This window comes from Diplotaxodon limnothrissa, linkage group LG5, assembly GCF_057381915.1.
Source record: "Diplotaxodon limnothrissa isolate DT_005_m linkage group LG5, D_limnothrissa_male_GT1.1, whole genome shotgun sequence".
Taxonomy (NCBI): domain Eukaryota; kingdom Metazoa; phylum Chordata; class Actinopteri; order Cichliformes; family Cichlidae; genus Diplotaxodon; species Diplotaxodon limnothrissa.
This window is the reverse complement of record NC_140600.1, coordinates 24872715-24892686: the sequence shown is the minus strand read 5'-3', so window position 1 is coordinate 24892686 and position 19972 is coordinate 24872715. Positions and strand designations below refer to the sequence as shown.

Genomic DNA, 19972 nt, shown 5'->3' with positions numbered 1-19972 from the left:
TGGAGGCTTTCCAGCAATTTAAAAATTGCTCGGAGCAGCAGAGGTCAGAATACCATATCTTTTACTCCATAAAAGAGGTACATCGCATGCAGTTCAGCTGCATATTATGGACTCTCTGTTAGGCCGTGAGCATCTTTCAGTCATCAGGGTCTCAATGTGCTCATTTTCTTGTCAAAAACAAGAAAGGCAAAATGGTTTATGCTGGCTGGAAAGTACCTACCATGCTGGATAAACTGACCCTTATATGCTTACAGTTGTTAAATTAAGTCTTTATGAAAATACTTTCAGACTGAATGAAGAAAATAGTTATTTACACTATGTGGGAATAAAAAAAAAAGGGGGGTGGGGGTAGGAGTCAGTGGAAAATCTGTTGATTTGTGACTGTTGAGCGATGAAAGACACGGGTGAAAATCTCTGATAAAAACGGACTCTGTTACTTCCAAAACACGATGTGTTAACAAACATCATCTAATCAGAGGACTGATGTCTTCCAACTGTAAATGCCGATAAGCACATCCCAGCCTGTACCCAGGGATGTGTGCACAGCTCTCTCAATGTTAGCGAAGCTCTACAGTAAAGGCTGTGAGTCCAGTGTCTGACTGGCTGAGCTTTAATCCTGCAGATTAATACTAATGCCACAGCAAAGAAGGCAGATTGACGATTAACATGTCACCGGATAACCTCTCGGTAACCCAAACACAAACAGCTCCAAATACACAGACCATTATATCACTCCCAGTACCTGGTACTAGAAGACTCCACTGCACCTCCCTCACAGGGCAGAGACTGTGAGGTTTGCACAGGAGGCGGCCTGGGAGCCCGGCATCGTTGAGGAAGAGCCAGGCCTCCAAATTGAAGGACCGCTGCTTACATATGGATGTAAATTGAAAAAATGAAAATTACGTCCGAATTTTACATACACAATAGTCAAATGGGATTTATAGTCACCATTTCTACATTTTATTAAACTACAACAGGGCTGTAAATATCAATTATGAAAAAAAGCATACATAGTAAATCTTGAAGTCCTCATACAGGTATTAAATTCAATGGGTTGCCAGGTTTGCAGCGGTTCATTCTTGTCAGTATATTTTATTCTCTTCCAGTCCGATTTTGAAAGGAGATAACATCTGTAAAGATCTGGGTTGGTGCCATGTGCTTGTACTTTCATCCAGATTAGTCTCATGTTTTGCAACATCCAATTTCAAATCCAAGCACGTGGTTTCCATACCGATTCAGGCTGCTTCGCCTCACTTGCTATTTATTATGCGAGATATTTCAATTATTTATTCTTCGGTTTATTCTGTTTCAGCATCCAGCGAGCATGCTCTTCTGGCCTAAAGGCACACATCGTTTCTCTTACTACCATCAGTACCCTTTCCAACTACAGCCATACCCGTTAATCAATCGGCTATTCTCATTATACTTTGGTATCTTCCCACCGTTTTCATTACTGACTTGGGTTGCCAGTTATTTATTTCACAAAATAATATCACAACTTCCTTGGATGTTCTCTTGCAGTTCTTCATAAACCAACATTGGATTGCCATCCTTACATTCTATAATGCAATTTTTAGCCAGAATTGTACATTTCCATTGTTCCCAGCAGTCATGATATTATTAATATACTTAATGAAATCCAATCAACTGTATTGCACTTTGTTCCCATTGACCGTCTTATCTAGTCAACAAAACATAACACCTTTCCTCACTGAAATGCCCAACTGCTCAGGAAACTTACCTTAGCTTAAGAAGATATTTAATTAATCATTAAGAGTTCAATTTAATCTTTAAGAAGACTTTTGAGGGTCTCCCGAGTTTGGTGGCTATCACAGATCTGACTCAAAGCCTGGGTTATAATTGCAGCGGTCATACATTCATCTTCATTCAGACTGTTCACCAGGCTCTTCGCTGTGGAAATCACTGAATATCTGAGAAAGACTAACTTACGGCACAGTTACCCGCAGCCAATTTAAAGTACAAGCTGATGATAAAAACCCAGTGTAACCAATGAGTCACTGAGGGGATGGTCATTTTTCAAAATTTTAAAGCAGCTCACTGACCAGCTGAGGAGCGGCTTGCGGTGCCGTGCCTTCACGGTAATACGAGCCACATGACCACATGCCCCCCTGATCAGGCAGCGGAGAGGAGGGCAGGTGGCAGGTTTATTTGGAAAGATGAAAATGGGATGAATACCAGAGGTTAAGAGGTGTGAGGGGATGGAAGGGGGGTGGGGCGGGGGGGCAGAAGGGGATTTGGGGGAGGAGGCCATAAAAGTTGTGAGAGGGCGAGGTGAAGTTAGGGTCACTGCTCACCCAGGGTCCCATGAGATGTAATTTCACCAACACAGTATACATCCTGAGAAATTGCTCAGGAGCTAATTGGTTGAAGCAAAGTAATAAATCCTGCTGAAATTTATAGATACCATTCTAGGTCATTTAGCTGAAATGCAGCCTTCCTGGTCACCAGCTTAGAGGAGCTAATCTTTGTTCCACCAATGGCGTTTCTATTTAAACAGTGAAACACTATTAAAAAGACACCTGATGGGAATTTTAAAGGCATTCTTTTTAATTATCTTTGAACTTGAAATTTAGCCTCCAAGCCTGTAACATTGTATCATTTGTGACTGCAGCGCTGCATAGTAGGCATTTTCCCAGATGCAAAAGAAACGCAACCAGAAAGCTGCACGATTTGAAATGTGCTAATGGGCCCATTTAAATAGACGGGAAATGGTGAGGGAAAAAAATAATAATAAAAGAACTCACATTAACGAGCAATAAGGAGCACTGACGTAACTGAAGAGAACGACTCCAGATGGGGGAAAAAAAAAAAACGCCCAAAACAAGAAAGCCGCTAAGTTTTCTACTTGTTCAACTAATTAACTGTCAACCTATTTTCAAAACAACATTACGAGTTACGGCGTCTGAAAATGTTCTCCTCTCGCTGGCAGACTAACAATCTGGCTCAAATGTACGACGACCTCACAGTGAGTGTGTGTATACAGTAATATTTGACAGAGATCAAATAGCATTTCACTTGTTTCCACTTGTTAGAGGAATTGTCTGTAAGGGAAATAGGGGATAAAACACCCACAACATCCGTTCCTAAGATCACACATTCCATCCTTAAACACTGGTTTTGTGTCCCTCCTCCATTCATAGGAAAACATATCTGCTTACAGAAATAATTAGGTGAGAGGGCTCGAGCCGAGCCGCTTCCATAAAATGAATATGAGCGCTCTAAAATGGAGGACTGAAGGGGCTGGGTGGTGGACCGCAGCACCTCATGAATTCTGCGATTTGCCGTCTGTTTCTTCACTCTAAAAAATTCTTGGAAATGTCTTTTCCTGGATGATTTTATTGCACAAGAGCCTGTGTTTTTCTCCATGGCAACCACATAACAGTAGAGCCCATAAGCTCTGACTCAACAAACAGAACTCCACAAAATACCCATTTCAGCGCCAGGGTTTTCCCCCCTCGCCCAGCTTTCCTGCAAAACCCTGCCTGGGACAGCTTTAAAGCAGAGGCCAAATGATCGCACTGACCATGAATGAAGGCACATGCTGGGATTAATCAGGGCGAACATGTGACATAAGCTGCAGAAGATATGTGCGGGCAAGTAGTCTCGCGGGCTCCCGACGAGCCTCAGGTGCTGCACGGGTTCAGCCTTTTTGTGGACTGGAGCCATGGCAAGTGGGAAAGGCAGCAGCTGGGTTAACCTGCAGGAGCTCTGCTATAAAGCAGCAGCAGGTTCGGAACAAATGCACCAAACAGAGCATTATGTAAAAGTCTGTCTCTCTCTCTCGCTTGGTGGGCTGAGTTGGAAGGACGCAGGCGCTCTGTGGCCCTAATGTAGCCGCTAAAGGGGAGGCAAGCTAGGGATTAGTGTTGCAGGCAGGCACAGGCCTCAGCGGAGGGCATGATGTATGTAAGTATGTAATCTGCATGGCCTTTCCTCAGACAGCAAATCTCTGAGTCGCGACGTACTGCAGCACTGAAAACAGTCCTGCGAAAACGGCGCTGTGAAAGCAGTCGGTCCTGTTCTCAAGATTTATGCAACCACATCGTTTTCCAGCAAATTATGCCTCGTCTACTCTAAAGACAAAGTTACTCGAAGGAGACGCTGTCCTCCCACCATCTGTCCTTGAATCATACTCATCATTTAGCACGCCAGACGAGGATTTAGTCCCCCCGCTTTCTTATTGGTGAGCCGTCAACCTTCATGTCTTGACTGGTTAAGGCCATTCCTAAGAAAACAGGACATGTCTGCTAAACTGTAACTCAAGACAACCGTGAGCTAGGCCACAGTTTCAGCTGCTCTCAGGCAGCTGCGAGGCTACGCGCATGTGTGGTTTCTCTCAAGTCTTGCGAGTCTTTCAGAGGTTTCACCCTTGCAAAAACTCCAAATCAAACAAAATTATCCTTTATTTGTTGCATATAAGGTCATTGCAAAGGGGCATGTGAGGCTGCCAACTTTTCTGTTTGGTTCTCCCATACTCGCCGTTTACCTTGTAGTGAACACAGAGGAGTATGCCACAGGGAGGGGAGGCCCTACACAGGAACTCAATAATAACTTTCAGCAGTCTAGCCAGGAGGCTGGAAGCCCAGACTGCGGCTGTTCCCTCCTGTCCTCATACCTCCCTCCACATAGCCCCACGCTCCTCCCTTTACCCCCCTCCTCCTGCTGGCCTGTGTCTGCTCCACAGGACTGATGCATTCTGCAGACAGGCCAGCGCTCTTAAAGAGACACAGGCCACATTTTTATCCCCTGAATCACTGCAGTGGACGGAACCACTAAAGAAAGAGCAGAGTCCCTCATTTCCAGCCTCTCAATCAAGAGCCTGTGCTTTATTTCACTCCTTTTCCTAATGCTCGAGACGCTCGCGTGACGCAAAATGCGAGCTGATAAATAGGCCAAAGTATGCTGAGAGGCTCTCCGTGAATCTGTGGCTGGATTCTTTGACTGCGCCTGCCTTTGAAGGTGCCTTTGATGCTTTCTTTAAAGTTTGGCAAGTGCAATCAACGATGTTGGCATCGAGAATATTTAAGATCATTGTCATGATAATTCTTGGAGACACTTCAATAAATCATACTGAGGACTTTGGAATGACAGTAACACCACCGAGGGTGGAGCTTTATAAATTGCAGCTATTATTATTGTTATTATTATTATGATGACTACTACTGTGGTGTCTGCCTCAAAGGGCACAGAGACGACTCCAACAAGCCACGGATTCATCAGCAGTTTGACTTTTTGTCTGGATAACTGAATAATTAAATTGACGTTATTAAGTGTCCAAGTGTGCTTGAAAAAAATAACCTGAATTTATATGTGGATTAATAGTTGGCAGCGCATCTTCTATCGACCCGCTAATTGATTAATCTCATTGTGAGTGCAGCCCTTAAAAGCAGCTTTAGTTCAGCTTCTACTTCTGCGTTTTGTCGGGAATAAGTAAGAAAATAAATAAGAAAACAATATTTTAACTTAACAGTTTTTTTTTCAAAATCTTAATAAAATAAAAATCCCACTTTTTACTTTCTTTTCCTCCTATTTTATGAATTGCACAGAGCATAAACACTGTGTGAGCAGAGCCTTGTTGAGCGTTATACCACGGCAAGGAAACGATTAAAAATTTAATAGCGCTGAGTGACACAGAAACCTACAAGGGCGTGCCTGCCAAACACACTCTCATTCTTTCGCCGTCAGCACTTTTCTTGTCTTTGTATACAGACTGCATGAAGCAGCAGAGGGTCTAAAACCCCAGTGGCAGACTGGTGAGAGAAAGAGGTCAGTATACATAATTTATATTATTAGCAAATTGACTTTTACTCCGTCTTTTAATTAGAGCGTTCATATTACGCAAACGTATGTGCACGTTGTGACATGGAAGTGTTGCACAAGGTTAGTGTAAGTAATAACAGAGTGGCATATCCCTCCATTAGCTAAATATCCTAAAGGGGCTAAAGGGTTAACGCATCTCAGCTGCAGCATAACAACAAATGAAGTCTCTATGGGAGGTATCAGTGCCAGAGTCAGCAAAGCTGCACAGTCCTCTGCAATGATAACCCCGTTCTGGAAAACCTATAAGGCTGGGAATCCAGCTTCAGATGGACCAGACAGCTCCAGCTCAGGCTCTTAAAAACTGGAAAAGAAATCACAACTGAGAGTCTCTGGAGTGTCTTCATCCCTGAAGTCTCCATGAGCATCCTGCTCTCCTTGAGCTCGACCATTTTCAAGGCTTAACAATGTTGTAATTGCCACTTAAGGTAAAATGAAGCCACCACCTGACTGTGAAGCCGTTTCTGGACAAAAGGAGAGAGAGAGAGAGACCCTGGATCTGCAGTTGTCCAAAACAACTTACTGTTCGTTACTCTGTGGCGAGCAGGGTGCTTTGAGAGAGTGACGCATACCCAAACAACACCATGTCATTGAATCACCCGTGTTTACGCAGCCACATAATCCTGCACCATCTGTAGGACTTCAGTCTCGTCCTCTGTGTAGCATAACAAGCTAACAGGCCAGCTGACTATAGTCTCCTGAAACACTTTTAAAAATACAGCGGGCTCATAAAACAAAACGCAGATGTCTCGCCCAGAATACATCTCTATTCACAGCAGCAATAGCAACTTCACGGTGACGTCCTCTCCTTTGCCCTCGAACTCCTCACCTCCTCCACCTTACCAGGCAGATGCGAGATGAGAAAGAGGCAATGAACTTCTGACCTGTCATTCAGACTGCAGGGGAAGCTTTGCAGCTCGAGGGCAACCAGAGTCCACCATCCACTCATGTCTCTCCTCCCCTCAATGTCTCAACCCACCATCCCATAAAGCTCCACTAAAAACCTTCTGCTCCCCTCTTTTATGGCTGCCAGATGGTAGGGAGGCCTCCTTGCCTCTGGACTTGCCTCTCTAGTCTAGTAAAACCAGTTGACCTCGGTAACATAACAACTGCTATTTATGAAAAGGCTTGGAAGACAACACACAAACATCCTGCCACCGACGCAATCCAATGCCATCTCATCTCCCAAAGAGCCCTTTTACAAGATGAGATATGTATGGAACTGTACCCTTCCACCAGGGGAGGTGGTGAAGTCCAGATGGAGAGACTACACCCAGGTACTTTTTTTTCTTTTTCCCCCTGTGAAGGACTTTTATTTGCGTGTCTTGGGTGTGAGCGCAGGACTTTGGCAGCGTCTAAAATTCTCCCTGAGAAACGGGGAAGCAAAACAAACAGAGCCGTCTGCATTCAGGTCGGAGCTGAACCGCAGAACCACAGTCTGGCCTGCGGTTCACAACATTCTGTTCCAGCACTGACTTCACCTAAAACAAACACTCTCAACACCCGTCCACCTCAGCCAGAGGCAGAGAGGAATCTGAGGAAAAGTTTAGATTCGAACTCCATTAACAAATGTTCCCCCCACCCTCTCTCTAGCACAGCTACTTCTCGGACTGATGTTTTCACCGAGCGCTGGGCAAACGCAGATCTTTTCACGCACTTGTCACTCGTGTAGGACTTGTCTCCTTTGAGGGCTCAGAGTGAATCCAGTGCTTGAAAGGTAACCGAGTGGGGTGGGAAAGAGGGTTAAAAGGCCACTGATCACGTTGCTATAAAAGAGCAGTCAAATTAAAAGCGTCCTATTACTGCAAATAATTTAAGGTGATTATCTGTCCTTCCAGTAACGGCTTTCTAACCCCTTTGCAAGGCTTGGATGCCCGCCCCCCCTCTTTTATTAATTCTTCCTTTATTTGTTCTACCAGTTGGAACCTACCATTTATGTCCTGCAATTCAACCTGACCTGCAGGCAACCCCTGCCATGGCTGGCAAAGCCATTAGGCTAGCTGTGTCTGTGGGTTATTAGTGTGATAAAAGTTTACTGTTGCTCCAGCCACTCTGCCCGGCTGCCATTTAATGCCTCTGAACAGCAGGTCTATGGGACCTTTCACACAGCAGAATGGGCCTGAGGGCATTTGTTCAGTGGGCCAACTCACGAAACACACCTAAGAGTGAACTATTTTAATCGAACAAGACACAGACGGGCAACGAGGGCAAAGAAACGAGGCTCTTATCCAACCAGCCTACATCGAAGTCGGGGTGATAAATCAAACTAGAGCATCCCTTGTGCGATGGCTTTGTGAAAATATGTAGACGAGAGGGCTTAGGGGGGTGGTGGTTGTCTGCGCTATGTTTTCTCCTGTGCGGCAGAAGTTGTGGGCAGCCCAGCTAACTGCAGCCTCAGCACTTCTCTCCATATTCTCCAGTTTCAGGCCAAGAGAGAGAACAAAGGCAAAGAGCTAAGCTGCTGCAGAGGTAATGAGGACAGAGGCATGCAGCACAGGAGTGTGTGCCCTCAATAATGAGTGCTGCTGCAGTCTGTGATGGAGTCCTGTTGGACAGCAGAAATAAAAATCCATGCAGCTGCTCTGAGCAGCCGCTCTGCCTGCCCGTAGTCTGCTCACAGACAGCAGTAACTGACTGACTGTAGCCCACCCCTTTTTACACTGCAGCTCTGTCTACCACAAAATGGAAACCACAGTGTGACTGGAATTTGCTTGGAGGCACATTGAGATCCATGTAGCGAGGCAGTAAAACTACATTAAAACTGTTAATTCCACTGAGATTCCTTAGCGGCACATTATCTGGGCATATTACTGTACAATGTTTTTAACAGTTAAAATCAGCAGGTAAAATTTTTTTTAAAAAAGACTGGTCAATGGTTTGAAAAAAAAATTCTGCCCGACTTAAAAACAAATCTGTGGCGAGATGAATCCGCTGCTAATGATGCACTGTGGAGAAATCAAGCAAAACGTGTCAGAAGGCAGAGCTGAGTTTTCACAAATGACACAAGCTCATCTCGAAGAATAACAAACACCGCGGGCTGTGCTGTGAAAAATGTTATAAGAAGAATGGAGCCGCAACAGACTAAAGGGAATCCACATTAGTGCTAGAGGAGAATCCCAATTAAACTCGAGGATGCACCCTTTATCTGGAGCATGTACCAAAGTCTGTACCCGGCTCACCAGTTGGATTCAATAATGCGGTTAAAAAGAAAAAGAAAAAAAAAAGCCTATACGAAGAGAAGAATTTCACAGCAAAAATAAAACTCTGAACAGAGGAAGAGAAACTCCAAAAAGAGTCTTCCGGAGTTGGTACTCATTATACACTTATCATTGTGTAGGTCTAAACAATGCTTGGTAAGTTTTTTTTATTGCACTTTCAAAGCGTCATGAGTTACTTCAGCTTTGTTCTTGCAGACGAAGCTCCACCTCACTGCAGCATTTCTGGAAAACATGTGCACATCCTATGTGTGTGTGTGTGTTTTTAAAGTGACTAATTATAGCAGTTATTTGTATTTAGTGATGATTTTTAACAGGTTTGTGCATTCTAATATTATTTACCCCCAAATGGTTTTAATTTTAAAGTAGGAGGCATTTCACAGAGAGGCCGTTTTTGGCAGTTCTTGGCTGTAAAGCTGTGTCAGTGCTGGTCCATGCCAGCCCCACCCCATTAAGGCCGAATCCTGCACATCATGTGTTTCCACTTTACTGATAGGGTGGAAATGACCTCAACGCAGTAAAAGATGACAGGGGTGCTAGCGCTGTTCACCAGATGTGAGCAAAAAAAAAAGAGAGAAAAAAGAGGGGGAGGAGGAGGACGACGAAGGGGAGAGAAAACCAGTCGCCTGAAGAATTTACTGCAAACCCCTGAAGAGCCCTGTGATTGAGGGTTCAAGTCAAGCTCCAGAGGTTCCTGGTGTATCTCAGAGGCACTCAGGGAGCACATACCCTCCAAGCTTAGCCAGATACAGAACTGCACGCACATACACACAGAGAAACATACACGTACGTATCCAAAAAACCAAACTGTCATTCCACTGCACCTGCTTGCAACACAAAAGCCACTTCCTCCCACTGTGTCCGGCCAAGGCCCTTTATCCCAGCAGCCTGCACCACAACACAGGCAGAGAAATTAGGGAGTTGCATTGATGACAGGGCGGCTAATCTCTTTGGAGGGACTCATTATATCGGCAGCCTGTACAGTTCAGCAGCTGAAAGGAGTGAATTAAATATGGACATTCAGAGATGGGCGTCTTTGTGAAGATGAGTGCTCCAACAACGCCCTGCTACCCCTGGAATAATTCATACATTCCATATGGGACAGATGCCTCGACCAGACTGTTATCTCTGCTTTCAGCCGACTGGTACGAGGTCACAAGTGAACCGATTTTCTTCCAAATAGATTTGTTTTATTGTCTTATTTTTAGTTCAAAACTGTCTTCCTATGTTTTTTTCTCACTCTTGTCTCAAGCAAAGAGTCTCATCAGCTCACGAGAGGTGGCATGACCTTGCACTTAAACACATACTCCTGTGCTGCAGATTAAGGCTGTTGACGGCAAAAGGAGAGGTGATTAGTTTTGATGGTAATCTTTAAAGCAGCTTGATGTTTTTTAACATGATGTATGCACTAGCGCTTCCCTTTACATCGGCTATACACAGCTTAAGACACTGGGCTTATAATAGTCCCTTCATTATAGGATAAAGGGTGGGCCTGCTCTATTTCAGTCCATGGCTGCCTGTGTCTGAGCTCGTCGACTGGCTGGAAATAAAGCCAGACGCTTGTCAATGCTACGAGCACAAGGGAGGGAGTCTGCCCTGCCTAGACAGCCGGCACAGCAAGTGCAGCGCAGGGACAATCTTGAAACTATCAGACACCTGCAAAAAGGTGGGGGGTGTGGGGAGGTAACCTCAGCGTGTGAGCAACCGTGGCCTATCTTTACGCCTGTCTTTTTAAATATAGCCACTGGTGTGCTGAAAATAAAGAAAGAACAGACAGCGAGAACCTAGTGGGGCAGGTGGCCAGCTCATGAGATGGATGCATTTGCAAAGTTACAGTACATTCTGCTTTTGAATGAGGTAATAAACAAGACCGGCAAGGTCAAAGAGGGAAAAGGTCCACCTGACCAAATGATACTGTGGCAAAGAGTGGCCATGACGGGTCCTGGGGTGAGTTTAATACTGAATAAATAACGTTTCTCTACCCCCCCCATCACTGCAATAGAGTCTGCTAGGACAGCTGTGCTGAATTCATTTGATACGGGTGCCTGCTGACAATGCTGCATTGCTTCGTCTCTGCAAGACAACATGTTGAGCTGGCCTGAAGAGCTTACGGGGACTTGCACAAAATGATTGAGCTTCTACGACCCAAAAGCTGTAACCAACTAAGAAAGTAAAAGTAAGCGAAATAAAACTCCTAAGAGCCGCATGGTACATGCATCTACTCAGGAAGAAGACACAGTGCTCTTTTACCAGCAGATACACAACATGATAGAGATCTTTCATAGCACACAGCCCATCAGGAGAGAGACAAAAATGTAGAGCCCACTCATTTGTTCATTTAGCAGGCTCTTGAAAGCCTAGAGGATGGTTATGAGGTCATCCTGACAAAGTAGCACTCACTCCCTATCTATCTATCTATCTATCTATCTATCTATCTATCTATCCATCCATCCATCCATCCATCCATCCATCCATCCATCCATCCGAGTGAGACCAGCAGCTTTTGTACCAAAGGAACAGCACAGTGATACATGTGTGGCATACTGTATGTAGGCCAGTCTGAATACAGACCAATACAGCATGTGCTCACTACAGTGGAGGTGGAGATCTAAGTATAATGCAGTGTGAGGGGGAGTGCAGTAGGAGAACTCAGTGTAGGAGAGCCTGTGTCTGTGTCTTTGTGAGTACGTGCGTGTGAATGCATGTGTGTGTGTCCTACAGGGTTGAGGAGGTGTCAAACTGAGGAGGTGAGTGATGGTGGCGAGGCAGAGGAGAGAGAAAGAGGTGGTGTCAGTCGAGGAGGTCTCAGTGATGGAGGGGGGGAGGTTTACTCCGTGCTGACCTGTGGGAGAAGTGAATGTTATGCGAAGTGGAGGAGGAGATGGAGGAAGGAAAGCATGAGGGCAGCAGGAGGAGGAGGAGAGAGTTGTCGAGTCACAGTGTGGAGGTCACAATGAAAGAGGATGGGCAGTGAATGGAGACGCGTTAGGTCTCTGTACTGTAAGAGGTGTGTGTGTGTGCGCGCGTGTGTTTGCGTGAGTGTGCGTTTTGGCGTGCTACTTTTGAGCCCACCAGCCAGAGAGCATGAAGTTCTTATTTAGCACAGGAAGAGCAGCTCTGCTTAGCAACCACAGGCGCCCTCCAATCACAAGCATACGGCGCAGACTCTGACTGAGGACGAGTCCTTCCTGGCAGTGTGTGGAGTCTGACAGAGGCCTCTAAATGTTGTTCTCCACACCTGCCCACATGCAGAAACATATACAAAACAGATCCAGAGCCTTTTTCCCCTCCCGCCAGAACTGAACACGAAGCTTTTATGTCACAAAAAAAGACAAAAGTGCATTCGCGCCCGTCTGAGTCGCCTTGGCTACACCGTCTTCTGATCCTAATCCGAAAATAAATTATGTATATCCCAAAGAGCAAGGTAGTCGTCCAAATCCCTAAAACATTTATTCTTCTTTTTGCCGCAGCCACGGCACTGTGCATCACCTCAGCACTGCCCCAGTTATGACTGAACCGACAGCAGCCCCCCGATTGTGATCTGCTAGCCACCAAAACAGGAGGCACAAACAAGATTTGGACCAAATGCTGTCTGAACACTGAGCAGTCTGTTTGGTTTAGCTGCGTGAGCTAATCCTCCTGATAGCTTTGAAGGTGTTTGGTGGGCGGATTGTAGGCGAGAGCAGCATGCCGATTTGTCATATGGCACCAGCAGGGCCTACTTCTGCTCTGGCTGGAGCTCCATTAGCACATCTCCAATGTGGTCTAACAGTTCTGTAGCTTAGATCTGCAAGTCATTATAGAGAGACGAGAAGAAATTTAAAGGGATAAATATTTTCGTGCCTTTTTTATGTCTTTTGACCTCTAATGTCTCACCAGGCGAGCACTTAATTTTATATGTGCAGTTACGCTGTTGGTTGCTCTATGTAATGTGCTCTCTGCAGTATATCTAATTCATGCTCTAATTACGAAATTCCACTGGGACAGGCTATAAATTGAGAGGATACTTTGAGTGGGGAGAAGAAGAAGAAGAAGAAGAAAGTCCACAGCGGAGCCTTTGCACGTTCTGCAAATGCCATCCAGAGAAAACGATGGTTTTGATGTGCACTATGGTCTCGGCATTCCAGTAGTTATGTAGGATTATAAGAGCCTAAACCCCCTTGACTGCAGCAGCTTACTAGCTCAGCCAGCAGCAGATGCAGACTCCAGGATTTCCTGTCTCTGCACCAGATGGGCCTGACTCTTAATCACAGAGCTGGAAATCAGGAGGTGATCGAGGAGGAATTGATGATGATTGTGGAATAACACTAACTCAATACAGGCATCTGTTCTGCCACTAACGGACCAACTGACTGACTGACTGGCTTGTTGACTGCAGTCACAGCCAGTGCTCATCTCCTCCCTCATCTCATCATCACTGATCAACACTAATCATCTTCCTCCCTCACTCCATGAGTTATACAAGAAGTCTTTCACACATTAGCACTGCACTGTGTCATCGAGGTTCAGAGCAGAAACGAGCTAAACCCCGTCCACGCAAAATGATCAGAAAAAGAAACGGGCACTCTTATATGTCTGAAATCCCCGAAATTATTTCTTGTTTAGTTTTAGGGTTTTTGAATAATTGAATTACCTCGATAAGTTGCATGAATGTATTTTATTTATCCATTTTCTACTCCAATTCTTGCGATTTCACTTTGTAAGAAGCCATTATGCGCCTAAACACAGCAGCGAATGCAAGAAACAAAACACATAAAGAACCTCATTTAAAGTAGGTATTTACAGTATACCACAATACACGTCCAAGGAAATACTGCTGTTTTTTTAGTTTTTTTATTAACCCACCGGATTTTCTTGACCTCATTCAAATAGCTTTTGCATACTAAAAAACCAGCTGAGAAAAAAAAATTACCACATGATACATAGTAATATAATATGGACTGAGGTTAATACTATATTATACCTTTAACCAAGGCGCTGGCTTTGTGCTTGTCCCACAGCTCCTAATACTTTAATTTAAATGCAGAGAATGAATTTGCTTTTACTTGCAGACACTTGAAGTAGTTTGAACACAATGATGTTAAAACCACTGCTGGCATTAATAACTTATAACATATTTTATGCTATTTTATTTATTTATTGCTTCTTTTGTTTGTTTGTTTGTTTGCTTGTTTGTTTGTGGTTATTTTTACAGGAGAAATCAGTCAAAAGTGTTATGTTATGTGTTTTTTTAAGCTTTTCAACAAATGGACTGTTGAAAATACAAAAAAATAACCTTTTTAACTTTAATAATCATTTTAATTGTTGTATATATTTGTATAGACAGAGAAAATTATGTCAGATCTATTTGTAGTCATAAAATAATCTATTAATTGCTTCCAATTTAATTTTCTTAAAATAACCCATAAGGCCAAATTCAAAAGACCATAAAATCATTACATGATAATATCAAAAAAGCAATATGATTCAACTGAAAGTCTATTAATGATAACACTGAATTATTGCCCAGTGTTATCTCTATCAGACATGCAGACACCACCAAAGGCTCCACTCTGTCTTTGAGCACATAACTAGGAAACCGGTGACACAGCAAACTCACAAGCGTGGATTTCCCACCCTCGGAAAGGCTGGAGGTTACGGACCTATCCACACAGCGGCTAAAGAAACAGCACGGTAACAAAGAGAAACTGCTGCACTTCACAGCCTCTGAAAGCCTGGCTCCCAAACAAAGGAGGCGGCAGGTCTTTAGCGCACATTACCCATGACAGAACCCCAGCTGACACTCTTTAAACATGGGGTCATCGCCGCTAGAATGGAGGCCACAACCCCTGGGAGCGCCTGACACCCCTTTTGCCTTGACACACTGTCCCCGCTTTGGCCAAAACACTCTGGCCAGCACAGGAGTGTTGTCTACTGCAGAGGGAGGAGGGAGGGTGGAGCGAGTTTACGTGGGTGTCAGGACTCAGGTGACTGCACTCAAAAGAATGATGTGTCCAACTGAAACTGCAGTTTTTGATGCGCCGGGAGATTGAGAAACATGCTACCAAACCTGAATTCAATGCGATTTGCTCAGTGTTTACAGCACGATGGTGATACGGGTGGGTTGGGTCTTTAATGAGTGGGTCAGACAGGCCCACCAAGGACCAAAGAGTTATACCACGTCAGGATCCAGGGCTTTACAGAGGTCAGCAGACAGATGGGAATGGAAATGAGCTGGCCGTGAGCTCATTTTAATCTGGCTCGCACAGCTGATCCAGTCATTACACTCGCCTGTTTACATGCAAACACACTTTTATACCCGCTTTACATAAAGACACCTACACACAAGTGCAGATAAAGGCATGGTTACCGGGTGATGAAAGCAGTCGAGAGATTTTTTTTTCATTTATTCATTCACTTATAAAAACAGCTCATGATCAAAACATGCAACCCTTCAGCCTTGGGCACACACTCTGGTTTACTCCAGGTTTGAGACTAATTGCATTGAGCCAGGAGAACAATGGGTTGAGAAATGGAATAAATTGGCCTCACTTGGGTGGTTTTAATATCCATTCCATTAAGGAGGGTCGACACAGTTCTCCAGAGTCTACTTTTACTCTCCACTCATTCAAATGATTGATTGCATTGGGCGTACTGCTTAGAGCTTTTTTTGTTTTTTTTTAAAATTTAAATACAATATTCAAAAAGTTTTTCCCCCTCCAGTTGAAATCCTCTTTCTTGAAGATTTCCATGCTAATCAGAAAAGTTCATATTTAAATTATTACATGCAAAGTTCAGAGCAATGAAGAAAGCAATTTGTGTCTATTCCCATAAAATTTACAGAGTAATAAATATTATTATTCGTCTGAAAATTGACCTAATGGTTCCAATACGGTGACGTTTCATTGGAAATTGAGCCGCGGCTGAGAAAAAATGTTTTTGTCTGCCAGGTGAATATCCCTCCGTCTTTTATCAGAAAGCCATCTGGCCAGTGAACTGGACACAAGGGCATGAGATTGGATGGTGTAAAAAGAATGGGGGTAGGCTGGGTCAGTGTCTTTGGAGCGAGGTCACAGGTCAAGGCCCTTTGACAACACATATCAAGGCCGGGCTCACACACCCTGCATCTTCTGAATGAGAGAGTCTGCGGCGTGCTCTCTCCAATCTGCCCTCATCTGCACATTATAGGGCTAAATGACCAAATGCTGCATTTGATGCAAAACAGACACAATGACTGGCCTGGCCAATCCGGCTTCTGCTGTTTTGTGGGCAGAATACTTTTTTTTCCCTTTCCCCATTTAGAATATGACTGGGAATACTTGCATGTACACGCACATGTTATCAATAAAAACTAGAATTTTAAATAAATAAATACATTTTAGTCGGTCCAGTAAACTGAGTACCTTCCCCTGGCGGTGTCTGCAACAACCACCATGTTCAGTGCATGAGGTGGGAGTCTAGACAGATGTTACAGGCAGAGGAGCTAACCTTCGGGGCTGCCTCTTATTAATAAAACACCCTGACATCAGAGGGAGGCTGAGACAGACCGATAACATTGTGTTTTTATTTTATGGGTAAGCTGAGCCAAACACAGTCTGTGAGCCTCAGTCCAGCCTTTCAGCAGCTTGGCCTGTCAGGCTGATGTATAGGAGAGCGCTGGTGTGCAGCTCCCTGAGGACGGGGCCTGTCTGCTAACTGGGACACAACTGACAGTGAACCACAGCAAACAAACAAACACTGCCCCCTTCGTCCCTTTCAATCCATGATGAGCAGGCCCTCTGTATCTCTCGCACACTCTCTGAAACACTGACAGTGCAGGAATCAACATTTTGTGGAAATATATAACTCACAGGTCATGCGTCAAGACCTGCTGAAACATCACAGGTGCAAGACTTAAATACCACAGACAGATATTTCTCGACTGCGGAGAGATTTCGTCAAGAGGCCATCCAATTCGTGGAAAGGTGACATAAATCAGCAGCGAAGAGCCTCAACACAACCTCCTCATTTCATGTTTCTATAAACCAGCGTCTATTCCCATTAAAGCAAGTACTGAGGTTTCCCTGTGAGACATCTCCTGGCTCCTGCTCAGACTGGAGCAGCGCCATGGTGATGCATACAGAGATGTCCACTCATTAGCAGAGTCCCACACAACAGCTGCTCTGTGACGAAGGAACAGCCACCTCGTCTCCTGGCCCTTTGTCCATACTAAACATCTCTGACCCACGCAAGGAGCCACAATGGGACACTCACACATAGACAAACATGCGCGCACACTTTTCAGATTTCTTATCCTTGTCCTGATGAGCACAAACCTCTTCTCACTCTTTCACACACACATTTCCATATTCAAGACCTCCTTAAACTCTTATCCCCCCCTTCTCCACCTCATGGCACCATAATGCACGACCTGCCCCCTCGCTTCTCTCTCACACACTAATAAAATATATCAGGGAGACTCAATTTATCATAATGCAGCTGCCCTTGGGTAACCCTGGGGGTTGGGTGGATGAGTTTTAGGTGATGGGATGTATGCTCGGGAGCATTAAGCTGATTGTTAGTCTCACTTTTTTCCACACACAGAAGAAGTGAGTGAACCTCTAAATGAGATGGGACAGGTACAGAAAGGTGTGATGTGACATTTGATCAGCATTTTTACCCTGTTGGGGCATTTGATAAGGCTGGTAACACTTGTGAAAGATACAATCAATCAGTTAATCAAAGGAAACTTGGCAGGCCTGAGAAGAAGGAAGTCTTCTCAGATTAATGTCAATCAGCGCAGATGATGTAGTTCAGATATCAACAGATACAAACAAACAATTCACTGCAAAATTCCTCAAACACAAAAAGCCATCGTTGTAAAATAAAAAAACACACAGACTTACTCTGCAAGATTTACTGGACCGTTTTCCCGTGAGATCAAATTTTCCTTTTAACTCTTTGAGCAGCTTCTCCAGGTGACTCTTCTCCTCTTTCCCGGTGTAGTCCGGATCTAAGAGCACATAAGCCCGCCAGTTGGCCGAATCAAAGCCCCAGTGGACTGTCCGGTTCTCTAGTCTCTTGTGACTGTGGACAACAAACTTGTGAGGTGGGTACATGAGTCTGCAGTCCATGCACTGGATGCAGGCGGCACCCGGAGAGGTGTACAGTTCCGGGACAAACAGGCCTTTACAACGACCAAAACATTCGTGATACACTTTGAAGCTTTTCTCGGTTCGCTCCAACTCCAGAGAGCCCGACTCCTTGTTGCAGTGAGGAGGGTAAGTACCGCCGTAGATGAGCGCGTTGCAAAGCCGTTCAGCATCCGTCTGAGTGATAAGCCCACAGGACGGTGCCGAGAAGGGCAAGATACCCACCACTTTGAGGATCTCTAGCTGGTCCGCCGTGCACCTGGAGCAATAGATGTGGAGATCGTCGCAGACCGAGTTGATCTGCTGGAGGGAGAAATCTCTGAGAACGCTGTTGAGAATCTGCGGTAGGCACAGTCGTTTCTCACCACCGACGACGAAGCAGGAGATAGGTTCCCGCTCCAGCACCGTCTCGCACCTCTCGGTGGAGCGGTCGGACGGGATGAAAAGTGGACCGGACATCACTGGAGGTGTCTGAGCCGGCAGGGTGAGCATCATCTCGACGGATTTGCCATCTTTCCCGAAGAGTGAGTCCTGGTGCCATCGAGCGGAGAACGCCGCCGGTCCACCGAGGGAGCGCCTGGAACTCAGATTAAACTGCTGCAGAGTTTGCTGAAGTCCAGGATGGGGCTGGAAGCTCGTGCCCTCCATGTTGTCGGTTAGAGAAGAGAGTTCAAAACTCAAAATGCGAGCTGAAATCGACTTATCGGGTCGGGCGTCCTCAGCATCCGGCTACACGCTCAATAACGCGCACTTCCATGTCACCGGAGAAGCTTCCCAGCGCGTCCATTCAGAAAACTGAGAGCTGCTGAAATCATAGGGCAGTTCCTGTAAGCACACGCAATTAAAGTCGACAACTAAGCGACTCCGAAGTCGTATTATCCAACATACAATCACCGGGTACTATGTTTCTATGCTCCTGCGGTTTTACGCACTCCTAATGTGCGCCCGAAATATGCCTCGTCTGCTCAGTCTGGCGCACATTCAGTCTGCTGTCTCCCCACTCACTCAATGTGTGAGTCGCTCTCTCTCTCTCTCTCTCTCTCTCTCTCTCTCTCTCTCTCGCCCTCTCTGTTTGTTTGTGTCTGGTTCAGTCATTGAATCCCAGCCAGGAATGTGACTGACTCCCCGGGCTGGCTCTTCCCTCAGCCAGCTGTTCCTCCCTCTGCTCCAGGGCAGCTGCACATTTAAAAAAAAAAAGAAAAAGAAAAAAAGAAGGAAAAAAATCTTTCTAAACCCAGGCGAGGGTGGAGCTCTGGAAAATGTAGTTGATACTGGGAAAGCAAACACAAACTTTACTTCAAATGCATACGCCTTGTAGGTCAGCACTGTTTCAGTCGCAGAAAGCGGTCAGCACAGATTTTAACACGATATGGAGGGATTTGTAAGTGAAAACAGTAAAAACATGCAATACTCGAATGCACGCATTAAGTAACTACTGACTTATGTACATGTTTGAAGTTGGCCGTGTTGTACTGTGAGTGCTTCTGTTGTGTTTCTTTTTACGATAATTTACATAGAAATATATTAGCCTAAAAAAATCTATAGTTTCTAAAATATGCACTTGTATACATTGCTGACCTGTAAATGCAAATGAGGCCTTCAATTAATTAAAATAAGTACACTTGAGTTTACTTATATTACGTTTTCTCCTGCATACAGGAAAGTATGTTTGCGCATACTTTAATTTCATTATGTGTTTATGTCTTTCTTACCTGTGCAGGACGCTTCTGTAATTGCAGAGTGCAAAGACCCATGAGACTGTTAATATTTAACTTCAAAACCTTAATTTAGTAGTGTTGTGATCATTAT

General features: G+C 44.8%; 1 protein-coding gene across 1 annotated transcript in view; it reads right to left on the bottom strand.

Moving 5' to 3' along the window:
- Positions 1 to 19149, bottom strand: part of skib (SKI proto-oncogene b) — a 29068-nt gene extending 9919 nt beyond the window's left edge. The window contains exon 1 of the mRNA XM_085353316.1: positions 17918 to 19149. Coding sequence (XP_085209442.1) covers positions 17918 to 18811 — 894 coding nt within the window. The 5' untranslated portion in view covers positions 18812 to 19149. The remainder of the gene's footprint in view (positions 1 to 17917) is intronic.
- Between the last annotated feature and the right edge of the window lie 823 nt (positions 19150 to 19972).